This window comes from Equus caballus, chromosome 15 (assembly GCF_041296265.1).
Source record: "Equus caballus isolate H_3958 breed thoroughbred chromosome 15, TB-T2T, whole genome shotgun sequence".
NCBI lineage: Eukaryota > Metazoa > Chordata > Mammalia > Perissodactyla > Equidae > Equus > Equus caballus.
This window is the reverse complement of record NC_091698.1, coordinates 83617836-83643257: the sequence shown is the minus strand read 5'-3', so window position 1 is coordinate 83643257 and position 25422 is coordinate 83617836. Positions and strand designations below refer to the sequence as shown.

General features: G+C 45.4%; 1 protein-coding gene across 1 annotated transcript in view; it reads left to right on the top strand.

Annotated features, from left to right (window-relative positions):
* The first annotated feature begins 7446 nt into the window (after window positions 1-7446).
* PLB1 (phospholipase B1) overlaps window positions 7447-25422 on the top strand; it is a 129212-nt gene continuing 111236 nt past the window's right edge. Inside the window, exons 1-2 of the mRNA XM_014731235.3 lie at window positions 7447-7564; window positions 12592-12801. Of these exons, the coding sequence (XP_014586721.2) occupies window positions 12714-12801 (88 nt within the window). The 5' untranslated portion in view covers window positions 7447-7564; window positions 12592-12713. The remainder of the gene's footprint in view (window positions 7565-12591; window positions 12802-25422) is intronic.

The window sequence follows — 25422 nt, the reverse complement described above, 5'->3', positions numbered from 1 at the left end:
AGCAGGTGGGGTCTTACTGGCAGAAGAAGCCAGGAGGGGCAAAGGGAGAGAAGGCTCCTCCTCCGGGCCGTGCTCAGCAGGGTCTCTGCGGCCCACAGGGAGGCGTAGTGTTGCCAGGTGCTGCTATTCCAGAGGCCCGTGGGCTGGCTGGGCTCCTAGGCAGGGCCCACATGGCACACGGGGTCTGGTATCTGGAAGATCTGGGGCACTGGTGAAAAGCTTTCATGTCACCTGCGTTTTGAAATTTTCAAACAGGGCAGGGGAAATTTTCAGATCAGACAAGCTGGGCTGCACAGCATGAAACCAAAGGAGGCAAAGAGAAGCGCAGGCCTGACACCCGGAGGAGGCTGGGTTCCTCTCTGTGGAAGCGTAGGTAGGCTGCTAACCGAAGCAAGCTGGTGAAAACCCTGGTGACCGCTTTGCTGAACGTGCTGAACACATGGCACAAACAGAAAGAACCTTCATTCTCTCTTATCAGCCCCTGCAAACATGTCTTTGGATCCATCCTCCCCCGCAGGGACCCCCAGGCAGCTCCCATCGCTTGTCTGGTCAGGCTCATGTAATGAAGCATCTGGCCCCTGGGACACCAAACTCAGCTCGTTCCACTGGAAGTGTCTCCCCACCCAGTCAGGCTGGGGAAGCTGCAGGCGGCAGAGGAGAAGAGTCTTCTCTGGCTGCTCTCTCTGCTGATTTCCCCCTTCTAGGAGAGCCAGGCTGCTGCAGGGTGGAGGGTGCAGGTGAGAAAGGAGAGGGAGGGCAGGGCAGGGCCTGCCTGGCTTCGTACAGCTGCATCCAGCATTCCCGTCCTCAGGCACGGCAGACTGCCCAGCTGGATTCTCTTGAGGTGGGTGTGCAGTCACTTGGAGCCTCTTGTCTTCCTGAGGTTCTTTCACCAGATGCTCTGACAGGCCATGCTCCTGGGTCCCCGCATGGGATTTCTCTGGCTCCATCAGTCCTCACCTTGTCCTTTCAGGTTCCTTTTCTGGGGGGTTCGGATCTGGCCCTCACACCCATCCTTGCTCCACCGAACCCTGTGTGATATTGTGATTTATAATAAGAAATATGTATTTGATCTTCGTCCCTGTTCCTGGCACAGGGCTCCTAAAGCCCTTGGAATTTCATAAGTGATGAGAGCGATAAAGATGTCTCTTGCTATGTTAATAAGGTGACTTTTGGAAAGCCCCTAGGTCACCTAAGGCTGGGAGCTGGTTGCCGGAGAACCAACCCTGCGATTAGGGGGTTGGAACTCTCAGTTCCCCTACCCCTACAGGGGAGTAATGAAGCCTCCATAAAAACCCAAAGGAAGGCCTTCGGAGAGCTTCCGGGTCAGTGAACAAGCAGAGATTTGGGGAGAGTGGTGCACCCCTTCCCACATACCTTGCCCTCTGCATCTCTTCCATCTGGCTGCTCCTGAGTTATATCCTTTTATAATAAGCTTGTAAACAGTAAGTGAACTGTTTCCCTGGGTTCTGTGACCTGCTCTAGCATGTTAGTCCAACCCCAGGAGGGAGTCAAGAGAACCTCTGTAGCACAGGTGACAACTTGGACTTGCGATGGGTGTCGGAAGTGTATGTGTGGGGGGCAGTCCTGTAGCACTGAGCCCTTAACCTGTGGGATCTCATGCTATCTCCAGGTAGATAGTGTCAGAATTGAGTTGAATTGTAGGACACTCAGCTGGTGTCACAAAATTGCTTGGTGTGGGAACAAAACCTACACATCTGGTGTCAGAAGTGTCACGTGATAGTGACGTGACAGCAAAGGAGATACACAGGAAAAGTGGGGTTTTCCAAACATCCCAGAAGCTCAGGCCCTTCCAGGCAGCTCTCTCTTCTCCTACCACTCCCTCTCACACTTTTCAGGGGTCAGACACCACTCCTTTTTTTTTGGATGTGTGAGGAAGATTGTCCCTGAACTGACATCTATTGTCAATCTTCCTGTTTTTGCTTGAGGAAGATTGTCCCTGAGATAACATCTGTGCCAATCTTCCTCTATTTTGTCTGTAGGACGCCACCACAGCATGGCTTGATGAGTGGTGTACAGGTCTGCACCTGGGATCTGAACCTGCAAACCCTGGGCCATGGAAACAGAGTTTGTGAACTTAACAGCTATGCCACTGGGCCAGCCCTGAGACACCACTTCTTGTGCTCCTCAAGTTCTCAGGACATCTGTCAAATTCTTTGAGACCTTCAATCCTTGGCTGAGGGTGGGGGTGATACAAAGCCCACTGGAAATGTCCCTGGAGGGACTGAAGGCAGTGTGCCTGCAGTCTCCTGAGGACCTGGATGTGGGGCTGATTGCAGCACGACTGATTTCCCAGACTCTTCCTCAAACAGCAGATGTGGTCCAGCACCTGAGTTAGGTACAGCACGTTTGGCACCTACTAAATTGTTCTTGGCCTTTGGGAGCCCAAACACCAAGACAAAAGGAACAGTCACCTATATCCTACTTCATGAGCATCATAAAAGGCAAGAATGTGTTAAAAAGTTGGGGCAGGAGAGTAAGACAAGTATAGGGAGAATCTAGAGCAGGAGAGGCACAAACAGAGGCTGGGAGGAGAAGAGGCGTGGATGGAAGACATGGAGAAGACACTAACCTGATATTTACAGGTCCAGCCCGTTGGGCCCTCCAAAGAGTCTCATTCATTTCATTGAGTCTTTCCAAACCCTGGGGGAGGATATTATTCCCATTTTAGAGATGAAATAGGAAAACTGAAGCTCCCAAAAGCAAATGGCTCATAGTGTAGTAGCAGAATTTGGGTGTCAATCTAAGTTAATCAGTATCTCTCCTAGAAGGTTCCGATTGTTCCCTTTCCACTTTAAAAATAATTTCTAGTTATAGAGGTAACACTGGAATACATTCTCCACGCTAAAAAGATAAATAAAACTTTGTCTTCTCACTCCCTTGATTCCAATCAATTTTTAAAGGGAAGATCCCAGAAGTCACCCTTAGTAAATTCTGACCTGTTTTGGGGGCTCTCTTGAAGCCTGCTGGTTGAGCATGCACACTGAGATCCCTTAAGTCTGACCCCAGATTAGTCTAGTGAGCTTTTTTCATTGATAATTTAGCAGAGATCTGGCAAGCCCTGGCAGATTTTGAATTCTGCAATAAAGAGGTGTCTGTCTTGTCAGGGTTTGCAGAAATTTCAGACAATAGCTCTTAGTTCTGCTGGGACCAAGGTTTAAACTCTATGGTAGAAGGTACGTGTGATTCTCAAACAGGATGTATTTTTAAAGGAAACTGATGTTTTGGAGTGTAAGGGGGCTTATTAAGAAAAGGCAAGTGCTTCAGGCAAGGAGAAGAAAGACAGACGGGGAGAGGCATCAGGGTCCGATCCGCGGGGAAGTGGAAGAGAGGGGATGATGAAGAGTGGGGGTGCCAGAGGGTGGGGGATTAATGAGGGAGGCTGTTTTAGCCCAGATAATTTTATACTTTGCCATCAAGTTCCTTGTTTAGCCTTGACAAAAAAATTTTTTAAAGAACTGGGATTCTGTTTAGAATCATCAGGGTACCAATCAAAAAATGCTGCTCCTTGGGCCTGAGGAATTTTATTCCAGCTTTGTTCTAAGGCACCCCTCCAATGAGCAGTTCCAGTTAAATTAAGTGTCCCCAAAAGCATCCACTGAAGGCCCAAATCATCCCTGGCGAAGTTCTGCCGTGTAGAGAAGTACAGGGGTATAGCAGTTTTGGGGGCACCTGTCAGAAGCCATTTTTCCAAGAGGGGGTCACGGGTTAGATTGAGAAGACTCCTGGTTACTGTCAGCCAAAAGCTACAGTCATCTAACCGTGTGTCTGGGCCCTGATCTAGTGGTCAGTCACCTCTAAACACAGACCCAACAACCTGAACCCCGACAGGTGGAATACATGAGAGAGAGAATGCGCTCTCTCTGAATCAAAGCCAAGCTCTCAGGACAAACAGCTAGGAGGACAATTTCCTTTGGTTCTATTGGTGACCCATAGCAGAGTCTGTCCTCAGAGGGTGCTGGTCTGGAGAGAACCACCAACTCTCGGTCTGTGAGCCCGCCTCAAACAGCCAGCTGATAGGAAAGATACTGGCTCCACTCTAGGATCCTCCTCTTCACGACAAAATAACACTAAAGGACACAGCACAGAACAAAGGGACAGAGGGAAGCACATCACCAAGGACGCGGCCCCAAAGGGGAACATTAACCAAACACAAATACCAGGATTTGACAAGTGAATAAACAGCCGAGGAATTCTACGCAAAGACAGCAGAGTTGAGGTCCAGTGGAGACTTGTCCATGTGGATGGTGTTCCATGGGCCGTGAGGCTCAAGCAGCCCGGGGGGCAGTGTACCTGGGCAAGGGCCAAGGTCCACAGTGGCAAGCAGGTCAGGCTGGATCTGAGTCACAGCACCAAGATGACAGTCAAAACTCAAACAAAACCGGAGACAAAATTAGCCTGGGCTGTTTATTTATAAACTTGCAGCCGCAAGGGAACCATCTGCAGTCACTTTCATTCCAGCAGGGGCTCAAAGGCGTCTGAGAGGAGAGTGAGGTTTACAGAGAGAAAAGGAGGCAAGATGAGACAGTCTCTGATTGGCAAGCATCCTATTAGGGGGGATTGTTGGAAATGGGGAGACTCTGACTGACCTTCAAGTACACTTGCAGTCCTTGGTTGGTTCACTACCCATAATTTACAAGACTGGGAAATTCTCAGGTTTTCCTGCTTTTTTAGGAGGACTATTTTCAGAGGTTTCTGAAGTCTAGGGGCCGTAGGAGGCTATCTGGGCCAGGCAGAGGCCAAGCGGGACACCCTTCTTTTGTGCAGCAGTGTGTTCTTTGTAGTCCCACGAGTGCCGTTCTTGGGACACAGTTTTCTTCTGTGTGCAAAGCCACTATGTTCGGGCCTGTGCAGGGGGTTGCACAGATGAATGAAGCATTGGCCACACCCTCAACAGCGAAAGAGACAGCTCCAACGGGCCAATTTTGTGATACTCGATGCGATGAAGTAAGTGAAGTGATGGAACTGCAGAGAGGGCAGGAGTAGTCAGTCCTCTGAGAGGTGGGACTTGATTTGTTCTCCAGGGCCTCTGGAGGAGCGACTGGAGAGTCTGGGTATTTCCTTCCATGTCGCCAGTGTTGAGCAGCTGCTGATGCCAGGCCCTGTGCTAAGTGCTGGAGACACATCTGCGAACCATTTGGTCCTTGCCTTCCTGGAGCTCTCATCAGACAGACAGGGCAGATTTTGAAGAAGCAGTTCCAAGTGTGCTGAGCAGTGGAGGAGAAGCACAGAAGGCCAGGGAGCATGAGACAGGGCCTTATCCTGACTGGGCCAGAGGAAGCATTTTAGGAAAAGATATTTAAAGGAGCCCAGAAGGAGAGTTAGTGAGGCCAAGGGGTGGGAAGGGGATTGGCGCAGCCTGAGAATTCCAGGCAGAGGGAACAGCACGTGCTAAGGCTCCCAGGTAGCAAAAAGGATGACATGTTCAAGGAAATGAAAAGAGCCCAATAAGCCTGGGGTCAGAGAAGAACGGGAGAGTGGGCTTGAGGCTGGAGGGGAGGAGGACATGCAAGGCCTTATAAACCATACTAAGATGGCTGGACTGTGTCCAAAGAGCAGTGGGAAGCTGTGAAAGCATTTTATACGAGGGTATGACATCACGCTTGCACCTGAAAGATCGTTCACGCTGCTGTGGGAAAAGAAATTAGATTGGAACAAGCAGTAGTAGACATGGGGCCAGCTATCGCAGCCATTCCGGGAGCACAGATGGCTGCCTGGGCCCTGGTTGGGGCAGTGAAGATGGAGAATGGTCAGCGGTTTCATGAGGTGATTTAGGGTTTCGTGAGGGTTTCATGAGGGTGATTTAGGATTGATAGGACTCAGCAACTGATGGTCTGTTGGGGCTGAGCAGAGGGATTCTTCAGGAATGGGTCCTGGGTCTGTCTATACCACTGTTTCCACTTCCCATGGGGATGCCAATGAGTGGGGGAAGAGCATATGTTCAGCTCTTAACTCCTTCAGTTTGAGATGCCTGTGAAACATCAAAGTGGAAATGTTGAGTCAATGAATGAGTTTACGGGGTTTGAAGGTTAGAAGAGAGGGCTGGCTCGAATTGAAATGTAGGAATCATTGACACATAGATTTTAAATGAAGCCATACGTAGAGGGGCTGCGAGATTACCTTGAGACACAAGCCAGAGAGAGAGAGGAGGGTCCAGGCCAGAGTCCTGAGGAGGTACTGCAGCAGAGAAGGAGCTGGCAAAGGAGGCTGAGAAGGAAGAGCTGGAGACAAGAAAACAGGAAACGGAAGCATGGAGGCCAAGGGCAGAGTTTTCTGAGACTAGGGATGAGGTCAGCTGTCAAATGCTGCTGCGATGTCAAGTAAGATTGAATAATTGTTGACCTTAGAGCATTTCTGGAAGAGCATTGGGAGCAGAAGCCACATTGAAGGGTGGGGATGAGTAAGTGGAAGGTGTTTTAAAAGGTCACCCTGGGTGGGGGAAGGGGTTGAGGTGACCAGCCTGCGGGGACTGGTATAGGAATCTGGGAAGAAATATCAGAACTCGAGAGTTTGGAGTCTCACACTGGCTAAGAAAGCATGGATCTCAATGCCAACAGGGAGGAACAATTGGAAACTTGGCTCCAGGTGGCTCCCAGAAGCAAAGAAGAAAGTGTGTGGGAAGGAGAAGGGGCCATCGGAGTCCCGCAGCGACCACACTGAGCTTCCAGCCGTGCTCATGGGCCTGGGATTAAGACCCACATCCCTGCAGGTTCCTGGCCACATAGGCCCCTGGGAGGCCTCCAAGGGTCAATTAAGGAACAAACCCAAATGAACAAAAGTAAGGAAGCATTGTGTGGGGGTTAAGAGAACTGGCCTTTGAAGCAGAAAAACCTGTATTAAAATTTTGGCATCACCACCTGCTCTCTGTGTCATCCAGAGCAAGTTTCTAAACATATCTGCGGGTTAGAAGACAAAGTCTGTTTTCAGAAACGTTATAGTATGAAAATGTGCGTGGATTAGAACGGAGAAAATATGAGATTGAAAAGCCCTTTTCCTTAGATTTTCTCTTCTGGATGCTAACCCTCCAGTTATGAATAAGGCCCTTCCTGAATCTGTGAAGGAAGAAAAGAACAACAGGCTGGCCTGCCTCAGCCAGCAGTGCCACTCCCTCGGGATGGAGTGACTGGGAAACAGAACCTCAGGTGACAAGGTTCCTCAGCGCTGTGCCTGATCCAGTCTGGCTGTCCTGTTGGCTGGAGCTTAGCGCAGATCTGTCCGCCCGGCCCCACCTGTCTAGGCAGGTCTATCTGCCTCAGGGCCCTGGGACGGAGGCCAGCCTTCACCCTCTCCCTACCCACTCGCACAGCTCTCTCCCCAGGTAGTGCCATCAAAGGTCAACAGTGGGCCTGGAGCTGGCACAGCAAACACATTTGTGCATCATCGTCATTACTAAACCTATTAACGCCACGTGTCTGGTGGGTACTGACAGCCCAGCCATAGAGCAAGCTGATGACACCATACCACAGCAATCCCCTGCCTCACAGCGGAAGGCCCAGAGGCCCCATTCCAGAGCGGCAGTGTGGATGGAGGATGTCCCCAGCTGGTAAGCTGTCCTGGCCAGTGGTAGAGAGATACTCTTTCTTTCCTGGATTCCTAGGCCAGGAGAAGCTTTCTGGGCAGGTGCTCTGCTCTGAATGCAGGCCAAGGAGGCATGTGGGGTCTGCGGGCGATGGCTGGGGCTGTGGGAACTGGGAGCCTCCCAGCGTGGTCTGAAGCACGTGAGATTCCCAGGAAAGGCTGGGAGACTTTGGTTATTCCCTTTGGATTTGAAGAACAGGTCACAGCTCTCACAGACGGGATGCAAAGGGACTTGAGCAAGGGAAAGATGAGCCACACAGTAGAAGTTTCTGCAGGATTCCCTTGATGGGCAGGGTACTCTCTCCCCAATTCTCTCCCCAGAGCACTCCACTGGCCCTGCCACATGGGCTTTCAGCTCTTGAACGTCCAGAGAAGAATTTCTCCTCTGTGCCAGTGCTTGCTGGCCATGCCAGCATGTTTCCATGGGAACCCTCTTCCCAAAATGGACAGGTGTGCCCTGGCTTTATGTTGATATTGGTATGTGCCAGGACAAGGCCTGTGCCGAGTCTCTATGGCTTGAATTTGTCCACTCCTGGGCTGTGGTAGAGAAGGCACATGCTCGGGGCTCTACCCTTAGTAGTTGAGCAACCTTGGGCAAGTTATTAATCCTCTCTGAGTTTTCAGTTTCTTATCTGTAAAACTGGATTAAAAATACCACTGCAGCAGGTGATCAAGGTGATTCAGCCTTACATGATGAGTGCAAAAGAGCGCTGATCATGAATCAGGGAATCCAAAACCTAGCTCAGGCCTTTAGTTGCAGACTAGCCCTGCCTCTTGTTTTGCTTTAATTTCCTCTTGTACAGTGGGGGTGGAGGAGAACTGACTAGGTGGCTGTTAAGGTGCTCTCTGCCCGGTTCTGACCCAGTCGCTGTTGCTTTCCTACCTCTGGGTGGGATTCTCCCTAGGAGGGGAGGGGAGGTCATAGCCTGGCATTCACCCAGCTGGGATGTCGCAGAGCATTCCTGTTTGGTTCTCTTGTCCTCCTGAGGTGGTACCAAGGACAATGCCTCTGGTGCTCCCACCAGGAGAAGCTACATTTCCTCTGCAGGTGAACGAGTGCCCCAGGCTGGGGCTGTGTTGTGGTTAGGCTGGGTGGTCCCCTCAGACTCAGCACCCAGAGGGGAATGGTCAAATTGCCAGACTTTCCTGCCAAACTGGATGCATGAGCCAGAGGCTGCCCTCCACCAACGCAGAATCCAGAACCTTCCCCGACTTCCCTCTGGAAGGGCATTTAAGGCCATATCACCAGGCCCATCTCTCAGTCACGCCGGGGAGAAACTAAAGGATATGGAGGCAGAAGACTTGGACCAGAAGCTCCTTTTACAACTCATTAGTGGAGGGACCTTAGTGGAGACCTTTCACCCCTGAGGAATATAGCTAGTATAAATGAGGGAACATCTATGAGTTTGATTAGCGAGATGCCTGGCACCTAGTCGGTGCTCAATGAATGCTATTGAAGTCTTCACTTGGTTGTCAGAGCACTAAGGGCTACAGATGGGCCAAGACATTGATCCCCTGGCCCTTCAGGACTGCCAGGAGGTACCTGGGGCTATCCAAGACCCCCAGCTGATCACCTCAAACCACAAATTGCCTCATCTGGTCACCCTGTGTGAATATCACCATCTTCCATGTGCTAGGAGGCATAGAGGTTGGGAAGCACTGGAGGGTCTGGGGAGCTCAGGGTCTGGAGATGGTGGGAAGGAGAGAAAAGAGAGGGACCAACAGGCAGAGTAGCTGTGTGACTTGAAGGATGTCAGGGCTCGTGCTGTGGGGGGGGGTCTCACGCTCCCTCTGTAAATGGCGGTGAGCAAGTCACAGTGCCCTTCTCTGCAGTAATGGCTGATGCAGGAGGGCGAGTATCCTGTGGGCTTGAAGCAGGCAGCTCATCTCACTCCTTCCCCAACTGCCAAGGGTCTGTTCTTCACACTGCACATCAGAGAATGGACTTCACGCTGTCAATCTCACAGATCAGGAAACCAAGACACGACGAAGGGAAATGACCGCAGGTGACGAGGGGAATCATGGTCGATCTGGAAATTTAGCTTACACATCCTGGTGCTCAATGACTGGGGCTGTCCAGGCGCTAGAATCCAACCCTTTCCTCATCTACTCCCTGACCTCTGAGAGATAAGTCCCAGTGTCCTATTCAGTGTTTTCCCATGGGTTTTCTTTCTGGAGAGGCTGCCACGTCAGTCTGACTTTGTCAACTGTCAATAGCCTGTTCTGGCATCAGACCTTGTCCTGGGGACCTTCCGCTTGTCAGTGACAGCAGAGATGGAGCCCTCTTTGTCCCTCAGCACTGGCAGCACATCAGAATCCATCAGTGAACTTTAAAAAGGACTGATGCCCAAGTCCCACCCTAGACGAGTTAAATCAGAATCATTAAGGGAGGGGCCGGCCCGGTGGCACAACGGTTAAGTGTGCATGTTCTACTTCTCGGCGGCCCAGGGTTTGTCAGTTCGGATCCTGGGTGCGGACATGGCTCCACTTGGCACACCATGCTGTGGCAGGCATCCCACATATAAAGTAGAGGAAGATGGGCATGCATGTTAGCTCAGGGCCAGGCTTCCTCAAAAAAAAAAAGAAAAGAATCGCTAAGGGTAAAGCCTAGGCACAGGTATTTTTCTCAAAAGCTCCCCAGGTGGTTCCAATGTGCAGCCAGGATTGAAAGTCACTACATGGGAGAATAACAGTGTGACCTTGGGAAAGAGCCATGAGCTGAAAACCTCACTGTGGCTTCTCTATTCTTTCTTCCCAACATGCTTCATGACATTGGGCAACATACCTCTCTCTTTTTCCTCAGTTTTCTGTCCTAAAATATGATTTGTATTCCTTTCATATTTTCTGTTCTGTTCTGTTGAGCTGATCTTTTTACAGTAGTCTTGGTCTCTTTCCTTTTATTCTTTCATTTATTTATTTATTCATCCAACTTTTAACGAATGCCTGCTATGACAGGAATGTGCTATCTGCTGGGAGATGGCAAAGAACAGGAAGGCCAGGTCTCACGAGTGTGTGTTCTGCTGGGATTGACCCTATTGTTCTTTCTCTTTTTATTAATAAGTCTATAGTATTTGAAAATTATATTTTTTCTGGATACAAATTGCTGGTCCCTTTTTCATTTTGTCTCTCAGTTTTTCACTCCTTAACTAAATTCTTCTTGTCTTTAGTGTTTTGATCATAAGCAGAGCATCTGCCCATGGGAAATCAAATTAGCCCAGTTACTTGCACTGGACAATGTTTTGAATGTGTGTGTGTACACAGGTCTTTTGTTTTGAATACATGAGAACACTGGCGTCTGGATAACATTTGGGTTTAGAGATTCCTACTCCATGCCTCCTTTTCCTTCTGTGACTGGGAAGGGTCTTGGAGAATACAGGCTTGGTTAAACCAGTTATCTCTTTGCCCCTGGAGAACACTCAACCAACGAATGAAGATTTGATAAGGGCCCAGTATGCGCAGGACACTGAGCTGGGCGCTCCAGTAGGGAAGGGTTTTGGGGGTGCCAAGATGGCAGAAGAGAAAAGCCTAGCCTCTCCTTCAGGAAGCCCATGAGGAGCACAGGACTATTTCCATGCGGCAGTGAGCCATACAAGGCCATCGTGGTGAGGGCCAGGAGATATTTCAGAAAAGCTGAAACTTGGGGCAGACAATTCTCAGGGCATTACTGGTATCACTGCAAATTATTCTGAGATAGACAGTACTCTGGTTCCACTCCTCTCACAGTTCTGGCAGGGGCTCTTCCTCTGCCAGTTGGGTGTCTTCAGTAAAATTGTCCCCAATGGGTACTTGTCCTAGATGACAGGCTACCGACAACACATACTTCTATCATATTAGCAGAACCCACCCAAGAGCCAAGGACTAGGTTTTCCCTGTTGAAAGAGGAGGACAAGTTGACTCACTCTCTGTTCAGAACCATTAGAAAGTTTAACTTATACTTATTTTTCTTCGCAAAGCCCAAAATCAATCACAGGCATTGCTTTTAGCTCCTAGCACCAGGGAATTTGGTCTAGCTGCATCTGTAACCAGAGGGAAAAACAAACCTCTGTTATCTTTTCCTCAAAGTCTATAGATTTCTTTGTGGACCTGATTTACTACTCTCTGGGGTAGTGGTTTTCAATTTTTTTTAACTGTGACCCATATTAAGAAATACATATCACATCACCACATGTAGCTGAAACAAGTTTCCCAAACATTACTTACGCTCATGCTATGCAATATCCTGAGATATTTTATATTCTATTTAATATTTTTAAATGGGCTGATCATCCACCAAATTAAATTCATGGTGTAATGATGGGTCGTAACCCCCAGCTGGGAAAATACTCTTCCAAGGCCAGTGCTGCTTTAATCCTCATAGGCCCTGTGGTTGAGGCTTAGTCTAGCACCCCCTTGTGGATTCTCGGACAATAGCAAGAACTCAGCTTTTGCAGTCACCAAAATGCCTCCTGAGTAAGGCATGGACTGCATCCCTATAAGATTTTAGTTCATGGGCCTGTACCTTTCCCAAAAGGCACCTCTACTGATTGTTGCTAAAATTAAAATGGAGCATCTTCCCTCCTCTAGGACATTTCCTCTTAGGACATTTTAGAAGCAAAAATCAGAGAACAAAATTTAAGAACAAACGATGGACCTCATCTCTCACTTTTGATGGTTACCTTTTCCGTTATTTTCACAGCTGCTAATAGGTTACGTAGATAATAGGTGCCAATAGTGCTAACACATGTAAAGAGCACACCACAGAGCCTGGTATGAGTGGCCCCGCCTGGTTCCCACAGCTGTGGCCCTTCCAAACTTCCAATCCCACGTTCCTCCCAGCAGATCAGTCCTTGGACACAGGCAATCTGTTGGGCACCTGCCCTCCTGGAAGGCCATATGAAGGGGGCTGTGTGGTCCTGGTCTTTTGGTGCCTTTGTCTAGAACACACGCTACCCATCTTTGACCCATCTATCTCGAGAACTCTTCTGCCTAAATGTTAATATTTATCGTTTACAGCCAGCCACTTCCCCGTTTCAAAGGTGAACACAGTAAAATTTATGACAAGTGCACAATCAGACAATAGAGGAGCATAAAAGCAGGAGGGAGAGTGACAGCCCATCCATCTGCAGAAACGGTTCATGCAAGGCCCGAGACACCTGGAGGATTCTGGCATGGGGCTACGACCACACATTTTCCTCCTGGGGCTGCTCCTGCTTCTGGGCCAAGGTAAGTCTGCCATTTGCTCAGAGGACAACCGATGGGTCAGCCCTGCTGGTGTCCCACATTGCTTAGGCACGGAGCTCGGGAGAGGAACGTGTCCTTTCCATGAGCACAAGTTGCACAGTTCAGACCCAAACAGGCTGGAATGCTGAGGTTTAAGTGCCCAAGGCTGTGGGGCGAGAGGCAGCTCTCAAGAAGGGCAACAGCTCCACGGTGGGGGAAACAGCGTGGGTGCCGGGAGTCACTAAGACCTGGATTCTAGTTCTTTGTGCTGTGTGGCCTTGGGCATGGTCTACCTCCCTGAACCTTGTTTTTTCTCATCCTTGAAATGGATATACTAATGATAAGCACATTTTGATCATTACTATTTATGGGCTTCGTTTTGTTTTTGCTAAAAGAACAGAGGAAGGCAGAATTCAGGATGATAAATTCTAAAGGATTGCCCACACTCGTTAGTGCTGTTGACTCTGATTGAAACGAGGGAGCTCCCAGCCAGGGTTTTGGATTCTCCTGGTGCTAATGATTAGAAGATTGTGTCTGGGCCACAATCTCTCTCTGCCTCTCTTCTCTCGACCCCTGGCTCTTCCTTCCTCCTTTTGCTTAGAAAGGCAGAATCTTTTAAAGAGAAAAGGGCCTTAAAGATAATCTTTCACCCTCTCCAAATGAGAGGCCTGGGCCCAGAGTGGGAAGCATTTCCCCTGGAGGCCCCAGAGGGAAAGAAGTAGGTGCGGGGCAGAGGCCTGGGCCTGGCTGGGGTCCAAGCCCTGCTGCTTACCTTGGACAAGTCACTTGCCCTCTCTGAACCTGAGGGGGAGGGTGCAAGGTGGGAGTGGTGCCAGATGGGGAGTTGCCAGTAGGGGAGAATGATAATGCTGCTATGCTGACTGCACAGGGTGATTGCATTTTCCTAATTACTAATGAGGGGCTTTTTTTCTTTACGTTTAGTGACCATTTGAATTCCTCTTCTGTGAAGTGCCTGTTCAAGTGTGTCTCCCATTTTTGTAGGGGTTTGTTCTTTTTCCCATTGATTTTTAGGAGTTTTTCATACATGCTGTGCACTTGCTCTTTTTCGGTAAAATGTACAGCAAATATCTTCTACTCTGAAGCTTGTCTTTCCATTCTCTTTATGGAGACTTTAGATGAGCACAGTTCTTAATTTGGGGGAAATAAATGAAGACCACCCAGATGAGAACAAATGGAGGCTATTTATTCAGAGGTTGCTATACCAAGGGAGTCAGCCACGGTCACCTGCATTTGACAGAGACTCCAAGGCAGGCAGGGGAGTCGGAAAGCCAGATAGTGAAAAAGCGGGGGCTCAGGTGTGCTCTGGTTGGAGGCTGTTGCCGTGAAGAAGCTGGAGGCTGGCTAACTAGAAGCGAGGCATCTTAAGTGATTCACTTGGGGAACATATTTGGCTTCCTCTGGTTGGTCTTGAGTTGGAAGCTGCTGTCATGGACCAGGTCCCGACTGTGCCTGGCTGATTGCTGCAGGGGTGGTGGGGGAGCTTCCTGGACGGGCCGCTGCAGAGGTGTGGGTCAGAGCTCTACTGTCATCTATGGTCTGGCCACTGTCTGATATTCGGTCTCTCCATTTCTAAACTTTTTAATATTGTCCTTTATGGCTTGTGCTCTTTGTGTTGTTCTTAAGAACTCCTCTCCTGCATTGAGGTCATGAAGATATTATCCTATATTTCCTTCTAAAAGCTTTATAAATTTGCTTTTCTCATTCGGGTCTTTGAACCTTGTTTTAATAGATGTGGGGTTGATTTTGATGATTAGTATAAGCGAGGAACCCAATTTTATATATATTTTGTCTCGTAGATACGTAGTTTTCTCAGCATGATTTATTGAAAAGTCAGTTGTTTCCTCACAGCTCTGCGGAGACACCTCTGCTCACATCTAAGGATTCCTGTGTGCTTGCATCTGTTTCAAAATTCTCCTTTTTTAGTCCATTTGTCTATCCCTGTGCCAATGGCACATTGTCTTAATTCTATAGCTTTGTAGTAAGTTTTATTATTTGGGAAAAGCAAGTCTTTCTATTTTTTCTTCTTCTTTGGAAGTGACTTGGCTTTGAACTTCCATATAAATGTTATTATCAGTTTGTCCATTTCTACCCAAAAAAAAACCATTAGAATTTTGATAGAAATTGCTTTGAATTCTCTGAATCAGGTTGGTGGAAATAGACATCTTTACAACATTGAGCATTCCAAACCATAAGCGTGTGCTTAGATCTTCTTTAATGCCTCCCGAAGTTTTATAGTTTTCTCTGTTGAGGTCTTGCACGTATTTTGTTAAATTTATTCTTAGATATATGATATTTTTGTGTATGATACAATGATTTTTAAAATTTTATTTTGAAAATGTTTGTTATTGGTATATAGAAATAAAATTGATTTTATATATTGATTTTGAACCCAATTAACTCAAATTTTAATAAGTTATTTGTGTATTCTTTTGAATTTTCTATATATACAATCCTGCCAATAATGACAGTTTTGTTGCTCTCTTCAATCTCTATACCATTTCTTTCTTTTGCCTTATTGTACTGGCCGCTGCCTCCACTACAATTTTTCATAGAAGTGATGGTTGGAGGCATTCTTATCTTATTCCCAAGGTCAAAAGGAAAGTGTTTAATGTTTCATCAATAAGTATGGTGTTTGCTACAAACTTTTCTGTAGATACTCTTTATGAGACTAAGAAAGTTCTATTTTATTCCTAATTTGCTAAGAGTTTTTTTTTAGTCATGAGTGGATGATGAATTTTATCTAATACTTTTTCTGTACTTACTGAGATGATCGTATGATTTATTACTTTAATCTGCTATTGTGATAAATTAAATTAACTGGCTTTTTATTATGTTGTTCATTTTTTCAGTCATAGCTTATTAGATTTACCAAAGACATTGCATTTACTTGTCCTGCCTCTTCAATCTTTTTTAATCTAGAACAGTTCTTTAGCCTTTTTCTTTCTTTTGTGTCACTGAAAAATTTAGGTTGGCTTTTGTTGTAGGCACTTCAATTTGGATTTGGCCAAATTGTGTCTTTACTGCTAGAATCAGATTAAACTCTTTGGGCAGAAATACAACAGAGATCCTGTTGTGTCCTTGACGTGTCACATTAGGGGATACACGTGATGTTGGTGAATACCCTATTGGTGATATCAGATTTGATGATTTGGTTAAGGTGGTGCCTGCTGGATTTCACCCTTGTAATGGTACCTTCCCCCACGTGATTTATAAGTTATCTGTAGGGAAAGACTGTGATATCATGTGACAATTCTTATACCCAATGGTTTGAGCATCCGCTGACGATTCTTGCCTGAACTGATTATTACCATGGTGAGCGTAAAATGGTGATTTTAAAATGTCTAGCATTCCTTGTAATGTTATTAGTTGACAACCCTCCATAAAAAGAAGATTCTCTTCTCTTCCCTACTCTTTTTACGTTTTATCTTTTTAATATAAAATGCACTTGGATTCTTTTATTAGTCAGTGTGTTATAATCTAGTCCTGTCATTATTCATTTTCATGCTCAAGTTATTACAGATTTGGCCAGTGAAAAAACCCTTCCAGCTGACTCCTGTGTCCCCACTGATTTTTAAGCACTTTTTAACTTTACAGAACAAGCTATTCTGGGCTAATCTTGTATTTTCCCTGTCTCAGTCATGCAATTAGCTTTTTCTTCAAGGTTCCAATTGGTAGGGGATTTTGTTTAGAAACCAAGATCTGGGTGCTAGGGTGTTCATTGCTGCTGGAGTGTCATTTTGTCTAAGCCCTCTCAGTGGACAGAGTTAAGAAACAAAATTTTCTTTTTTAAAAAATGAATTTATATAAATATCTTTAATTTTTCTTAGAATTGGGCTTTTATCTCCTTCCCCCATTCCAGATTTGGATTGTCCTTCTCCCACAATACACATTAGGGTCACAAAAACATCAATAAATTTACTCATTTGCTGAATCCTATGATACATTCAACATAATATTGGAATTACCACACCACCACCATCACCATCAACAAATGAAGCTCACAATTTCTATGCTGTTCTTTAGTCCTTAGAATATATCCACTCAGGGTGTATAATCAAAATGCTGTGTTTAAAATCACTTGGACTGGGTCTTTTTCTTTTGTTCTCTCTGTGTGGTTATTTGACATATAGCTGAGTTTGTCTCTTTTGGTACTCAGTTATAGAGTTTCTCCCATTCTCGTTAATTTTACTTTATTTTTTGAATATATAAAACACTAACATGGTTCAAGAGTCAAAACTACGTGAAAAGATACAGTCAGAGAAGTCCTTATTCTTAGCCCTGTTGGTAACTAATGTCACTATTTTCATATCCTTTCTCTATTTCTTTCTGAAAATATATATTCTTATGTTTTCTTCCTTTTTGCACAAAATATAATTTACTATACACTTTTTTTTGCATTTTGATTTTTTTCACTTAACAATATATCCTGAAATTACACTATATCCATTCATAGATGATGGCCTTTGAGAATCATACATACTTACACATATATATGTGTGTTCGTGTGTTTCACATTAAAGAAGTATCCACAAATTTCTATTTTCTGGAATGTTTTTATTTTTATCAGGAATGAATGCTAAAGTTTGTTGAGGTCTTTTCAGCATCCTTGGAAATAATCATATTATTTTTCCCCTTAGATTTATTATTATGTTGAATTATATGAATAGATTTGCTAATGTTGAACCATCCATGCATTCCTGGAATAAAATCAAGTTGGTCATGGTGCATTTTGTTTTTATATACTGCTAGATTTAGTTTACTAATATTTCTTTAGGATTTTTTTTTTATTATGTGCTCATGAATGAGATTAAGCTTTAATTTTCTTTCCTTCCACTGCCCTTGTTGGATTTTGATACCAATGTTATACATTCTCATAAAATGAATTTGGGAGTTTTCCTATTTTGCTGTTTTCTAGAATAGGTTTTTAATAAGGATAGAATTATGTTTTTTCCTTTAATTGGTAGTAGAACTCACTAATAAGGCCATCTGGGCCTGGGATATTATTTTTTGGTAGATTTTTGCCTACTGAAAATTTTTTAATGGTTATAGAATTATTTGCATTTTTAATTTCTTCTTAAGTAAACTTTAGAAAGTTTTATTTTTCTAGGAATGTGTCCATTTCAAGTAAATTTAAGTTTTTTGCATAAATTTATATATGATTTTCTGTTATTATCTTTTTGATGTCTGTAGCAGTAGTCATGCCTCCTTTTTGTTTCCATTACTGGTTATTTGTGACTTCTCTGTTTTCCTTTGATTCATATTGCTAGAGTTTGCCTACCTTATTAGTCTTTTCAAAGAACTAATTTTCAACTTTCCTGATCTTCTGTGTCATAGTTATCTATTGCTGCATAGCAAATTACTCTAAATCTTATTGACAACAGCAATTATTTTATTTACTCACAATTCAGTGGATCTGCAATTTGGGAAGAGCTCAGAAGGGACATCTTGTTCCTGTTCCACATAATGTTGTCTAGGATCGACTAGGAGGATCTAAAGTGTCTGGGGATTTGGTACAAGGGTGTCTTGGTGCTCCTCCAATGGCCTCCTTCTCTATATGGACAGCCTGAGATTCTTTACCTGGTGACTCAGGGCCCCAAAAGAGCAAAAATAGAAGCAATAAGGCCATTTAATGCTTAGGTCCAAGAGTCATTCTGCTGCTTCCATTGGTCAATGAAAGTTTCGGGGATAGCCTAGATTCAAACGAAAGGAAATAGACTTCACCTCTGGAGGGGAGGAGTGGTAAAAGTCATGTTTCAAAAGGGCAACCAGGATGGGAGGAAATGCCACGGCCGTCGTTGGAAAAGTACACCACAGTCTACGTTGTAGGTTTGTTTCCCATGTCATTAATTCCTGTGAATTAATCTTGCTGGGCATTTATAGCAATCTTGAATCCTAATATCTTTCATCAGTTTTGAAAAAATTCTCAGCCAATATCTCTTGAAAAATTGCTTCTCCATCATTTCTTTTTCTTCTGGAGTGCCAATTAAGTGTTTGTTTGGTTTTCTCACTTTATATACCATGCCCGTTAGCTTCTCTTCCAATTTAACCATCTTTTTGTCTTTCCATGCTGCATTCTAATAATTTATTATGAGACATGTCCTCATTTATCCTTTCATTTGTGTCTCATTTGCTATCAAACCTGATCATTGAAGATTTTGAAAACTGGTTTTACTTTTCAAATTTAATTTATATTTAGTTCTTTACCAAATTTGCAATGTTACTTTTTAAAATAATTTTGTGTTCCTATAAATATCCTCACATTTGTCTTTTATTTTTTAATTAATTTTTTATTGAGGTAACATTGGTTTAAAACATTGTGTAAATTTCACGTGTACACCATTATATTTTGACTTCTGTGTAGACTACATTGTGTTCACCACCAAAAGTCTTGTTGTCATCCATCACTGTAAATATGTGCCCCTTTTACCCCTTTCGCCCTTCCCCTCTCCTCTTCCCCTCTGGTAACTGCAAATCTATTCTCTGTGTCTATGTATTTGTTTGTTGTTGTTGTTTTATCTTCCACATATGAGTGAAATTATACAGTATTTGGCTTTCTGTGTCTGACTTATTCACTTAGCATAATACCCTCAAGGTCTATCCATGTTGTCACAAATGGCAAGATTGCATCTTTTTTATAGCTGAGTAGTATTCCACTGTGTGTGTGTGTGTGTGTGTATGTGTACCATATATACCATACAAATATATATACCACATCTTCTTTATCCATTCATCCATCGATGGGCATTTAGGCTGTTTCCAAGTCTTGGCTATTGTGAATAATGCTGCAATGAACATAGGGGTGCATATATCTTTCTGAATTTATGTTTTCATGTTCTTTGGATAAATACCCAGAAGTGGAATGGCTGGATCAGATGGTTATTCTATTTTTAACTTTGTGAGGTATCTCCATACTGTTTCCATAGTAGCTACACCAGTTTACATTCCCACCAGCAGTGTATGAGGGTTCCATTTTCTCCACGTCTTCTCCAACACTTGTTATTTCTTGTCTTTTTAATAGCAGCCATTCTGACAGGCATGAGGTGATATCTCCTTGTGGTTTTGATTTGAATTTTCCTAATAATTAGTGATGTTGAACATCTTTTCATGTGCCTGTTGGCCATCTATATATCTTCTTGGGAAAAATGTCTGTTCAGATCCTTTGCTCTTCTTTCTTTTTTGGTGAGGAAGGTTGCCAATTTTCCTCTTTTTTTTTTTTTTGGCTTGAGGAAGAGTAGCCGTGAGCTAACATCTGTGCCAATCTTCCTCTACTTTGCATGTGGGATGCCTCCACAGCATGGCCGATGAGTGGAGTATGTCCGTGCCTGGGATCCTAACCCACGAACTCAGGCCACTGAAGCAGAGCACACGAAACTCCAACCACTTGGCCACAGGGCTGGGCCCCCTCTGCCCAGTTTTTAATTGGGTTTTTTGTTGTTGTTGAGTTGTGTAAGTTCTTTATATATTTTGTATATTAACTCCCTATTGGTAGGTTGTCTTTTCATTTTGTTGATGGTTTCCTTTGCCTTGCAGAAGGTTTTTAGTTTGATGTAGTCGCATTTGTTTAATTTTTCTTTTCTTTCTCTTGCCTGAGGAGATAAGATATTCAAAAAGATACTGTTAAGACCAGCATCAAAGAACATACTGCCTATGTTTTCTTCTAAGAATTTTATGGTTTTGGGTCTTACTTTCAAGTCTTACATTCAGTCCATTTTGAGTTAATTTTTGTGACGGTGTAAGATGATGGTCTACTTCCATTTTTAAAAAATTTTTTTAAACATAGTAGTTTTATAATTTTTATCTGATAATTTCAGTATCCGAAGTCTTTGATCTGTTTCTGCTCTATTTTTTCCTGCTAATTCTTGCTTCTGGAGACCTTGTTTCTTTCTGTGCTCGGCTATTTTCTATTGTGTGCTGCTCAGACTCCTTGAAAAATTATTTGTGAGGTTCTTTGAGGCCTAGGATGGAGACATCTGTCTTCAGAGACTGTATAAATGTCATCCTGTCAGGCACTGGGGACATTACCATTCGAGGATCTCTTCAAACTAGACTCATAGTGTGAGGGTCTCTAGAACAGCCCAGCCCCATGCTAAGCACTGTACACATATAACAACTTCCCTTTAAGAAGGATGCACTATTGTCCCCATTTTACAGATGAGAAAACTGAGACTCAAAAATAACCTGCTCAAGGTCATCCAGCTAATAAGTACAGGAGCCAAAATTCAGTCCTGAGTCTGTGTCCGGAGCCAGGGCCTTCTACTACCACCCTGCATTACAGTCGAGCCCAAGGGAGGAAAGAATCACCACTGGGCTTTTATTTACACTTTAAAATGGGCTCAACAAACAACACATATGAAAACAGATTCCTGTTCTGAAAGTTTGGGTTTATAACACTAAAATATCATTATCTCCAAACTGCAATTGGCAAAAGCAAATTGGCAATAAATCACTGTTTCTAAAAAAAAAAAATACCATTTTCGCTAGAATTTGATTTTCCTGGAATGGGTCAGAAGTTCCCCAGGAGGTCGTCATGCTAATGAATGAACACTCGTTGCCTTGGCAATGCTCCCATTCCAGGCCTGTCACTGCAAAGCAAACGTGGGAGCTGGGTGAACTCACTGTGTGAGGAAAAGAATACCTCTGTCAGTGTCAGAACAAGTAAAGTCAGTCAGCGTTTGTTTTACAAGGGCCTAGAGTCCTTCCTGGAGGTGGCCAGTCTGGCCTTCTAGAAATACTGTCTTTCCAAATAAGAGTAGAAAGCAATGTTGGAGAACTTCTGGGGGCCCAAGTCCTTCCAGTGATTGACAAGAGAGGGCAGGGAGTTGCTGGAGTCGCATATCTAGTTGCTGGCAGAGCCGCCCCTGGAACTCTGGTGGCAGTCTCCCTCATCTACGTCAGATGCTTCAATCCCCATCCCACCCCCACTCCAACTTGCACATGCCTCCAAATTCCTACTCGGAGCCGCAAGCACAGGTATGGGATTTTCTGTGGGGGCTCCGGAGTCCTACTTTCTTGGCATGTCATCTGTACCTTGTAGATTTTTAGGACTTTATTGTCAATCATCATTTTCATCAAGTTGCATTTTTGCTACTGTCAGTTAACTGTCGGAGCACCCTTCTAAGAACCGAGGTGGGCTGAGCCTGCCTGGTAGATAATAAACCAGATGTAAGGAACCCTCTGGGGAAAGAGAACTGATCTGCATAAAATCACTGGAGAAGAATTAAGTACCAAAATAGGTGCAAGTAGCTATAAGAAAAGCAATAGGATTCAGAGAACTGAGAGATGAATGTGGGTTGGGAAGTTTCACGCGGGCGGTGAAACTCGATTGAGTGCTGAAGGATGAGTGGGGTTGAGAGAAACACAGAGGAGGCAGGAGGGCATGCAAGGGCAGGGAGCAGCATGCCCACAGGTCAAGTGGGGGCTCCACAAGATGGGTTTGAGGAGCTGGGAGCAGGCCTGCCGGACTGGAGTGCAGGGTTGGTGTTGGGGGAGGTGACGAGTTAGATAAAGTGGAATTTTGAAATCCCCAAACGAGAAGAATAGAGATTATCATAGTGTCTTTTGGTTTACAGAGACTTCTAAAATGATTTACTCCAAATCTTTTATTTTACATTTACAAAAACTGAACACTACAGAGGTTAAGCGACTGGCCCATGGTCACCCAGCACGCCTAGAATTTGGGTTTGCTGTGGTGGGAAGTAGGGAGCTATTAAAGATTCTTCAGCAGAGGAGTGGCCTAATACAAGTGGTATTTTGGGCAAGGTGAGTCTGCTAGCTTCAGACATGAAAAGTCATGAGTTGGAAGAGGCAACACACTGGTGAATCAGTGTGCCTCACTCCTAGAAAGAGGCCCAGCAGGGAGTTTGCTGTGCTCTGGGAAGGCCGAGTGCTTTTCTCCTGCCTTAGGTAGCCATTTGCTCTTCATTCTTGCATCTCAGTGAGAAATAGTGGTCCTCAGGCAATGCGCCCTTCTTCATGCCAGAACCTTCCAGTTGTCTCTGGAAGGAAACCTTCCTAATGGGGGAGACTGTGAGGCCTCCACACAGTTCCCTGAGATTCCCCTCCTATTGGAGCTCACTAATCGTTGCTACTGCCCCTATCCAGCTTTAGGGCTCCCTGGTCCCCTTTAAAGTTCTGGCCCATGGTGGCCAAGGCAAAGCTGCAGCTGCGAGTGATGGTGGAAGATACTAGTATAAGAGGGATCAGGGCTCTGGCCTGCCACCGCCGAGGTACCACTTGTTCGCCTTCATCCTGGGACTCTCTTCTTTAGGTTGTTCCTTCTTGGCTCCGGTTCTGCCTCGATTGTCCCCATGAGGAAGTTGAGGAAAATACAATCTGAAAGCAGAGCATTCCTTGTCTGAGGTCATACAATGAGCCAAGGGCAAAATCTCAAGAAACTTTGAATATGCTCTCTCCTGTTAGGATGCTCCTGAGAGCCTTCTTCCCTCTCTTGGGGCACAGAGTGTATGATGCTTGATATTGGAAGAGCATCGGGATAGAGACAGGAGGGCGCACTGGTCTCTGCTTGGAATGGAATCCGTAATGGGTGCTGGTGTCTCCCTGTGGTCCTCAGCACAGGACATGGAATAGTTAGAGAATGGTAGTTTGGGAATTTCCAAATTGTCTCTGATGATTTTTGTAATCTCATCAGACTAGAAGTTATGTCTACCAAAAGGTCATGATGGTATTAATTCTACAGCATTCATTGGCATTCTGATAATGACTCTAGATTGACTGATGGGTAAGGGCAGCTGGAAACACTGGTCTTGTAGACATGGCAAAAGAATAGGTTTCCATGTGCTGGGAATTCAGCCTATAGAACAATGCACATAACAAGCCTTTTTGTAACTTTCTTCTAAAAAGACTGGTCCCAAGGAAAGCATTCCAGACTAGGTTAAGGAGAATCAAGTTCCACACATGGCTCTTTTAGTAACTTGCTGAGTGGTCTTTGGCAAGTGTGCTAACCTCTGTGGGTCTTAGTTTCCTGAGGTATTAAATGAGATGACCTCAAACATCCGCCCACATGGGCCATTCTAGAATTCTAAGACAAACATTCAGAGGTCAGTCTAGCTACCCCAGAAAAGTTTTCTGGCCCTCAGTGTCACTTTCCACTGACTGTGGCATGTGACTGCCCAGGCATCACACTGACGGGACGCTAACATACACGCTCCTTGGAGCACCAGGAATTCTGGTGCTGGAGCAGCAGCCAGCGTGACTCATGGTTTCTGACTCAGCACCTACAGATAGTCACGTGCAGTGCCTGCTCACAGGTCAACAGCAGCGTCCCACAGGCCCTGGGTGTGAATGGGAATGAAGTGCTGCATGAGTGACAGATAAAGCCCCAAAGACTTGCTTACAATCCCCAAGAGCACAGGGGACAAACACCGGCCGACTTGGAGCCTCTCCTTCCCAGCTCACCAGGACCACCCCTGCTGAGTGGATGGCAGTGCTGACACGAGGCCTGCCCTACCCTTGTTGATGTGGTCTGTCTGAGCTGGTGGAAGTCGCCCAGCCTCTCTGAGCCTGTGAAAATGCCAACAGGGTCATAAATCCTGCCTCTAGTTACCCTTTAGAGATGCTGTGAGGATGTTACACTTTTCAAAGAGCCCAAGAATTTAATGCACGCTGAAGAGTGGCCTCAATTCCACATGTGTTGGCCTTGACAGTCCTCCCCACTGCCCAGGGCAAGCTCCTGCCTTTCATCCAGGGAGACAGGTCACCCCTAGTGTGTGCACAGCCCTCTCCTAGTGACACAGCACTTTCCTGTTCTTTGATCCTCACAACAACCCCATCAAGAAGGCAGGGAAGCCAGTCTTATCCCCATTTTATAGATGAAGAAGTCAAGGTTCAGAGAGATTAAGGCTTGATCCAGGTCACAAATGGCTGTCTTTCCTCAGGGCAGGGACAGGGGTGGAAAATTGTGCTCCAGACACAGTATAATTGGAAAAACATAAAGGAAATCTACTAATAGTGCATGAGCTGTTTTAATTTTGCTTTTGAAATCACCCTACCTACCCCTGGCCAGTTGTTAGGCTAACACAGCTGAATTTTCTTGAAGAGTCAGGGCTCTTGACCTCGGAGCATGGAAGCACATGAACATCACTCAAAGGGCGTTTAAAAGCTGCTGGTGCCCAGCGTACTCAAGCCCCAGCCCAGCCCAGCCCAAGCAAATCTGAGCGTCTGTGTGTGGGGGCTGGGCAGCAGGTGACGGGTTGAAAGCACTGCTGCAGAAGGTGCTTCCCTAAGGGAGACTTGTGTGTGACCCAACCCAGCCAAGGCCTGATGCTCCGGTGGCCTTTTGTTGATTCCAGGACCCAAGTGGTCACAGCTCTGTCCAACTTGGATGACTAATCTCAGCCAAACCTGTTTCTCACAGTGTGCACAGATGTCTTTCTCCTTCATTCTCATCAGGATGGAAAAATACAGGGTTTTTCTCCCTTACTGAGCTGGGACTTTTTAAGGGAGTTCTCGGCCGTACATAGATCCATGAGCTTGAGGCTAAAACAACCTTCCGAAAGGGAAGAATTCCCCTAGGATCCTGTGGTTGGGGCTTAATCATGCCACAGGTGCTTTGACAATTTCTTCCACAACGCCTTGGGGTGCTGT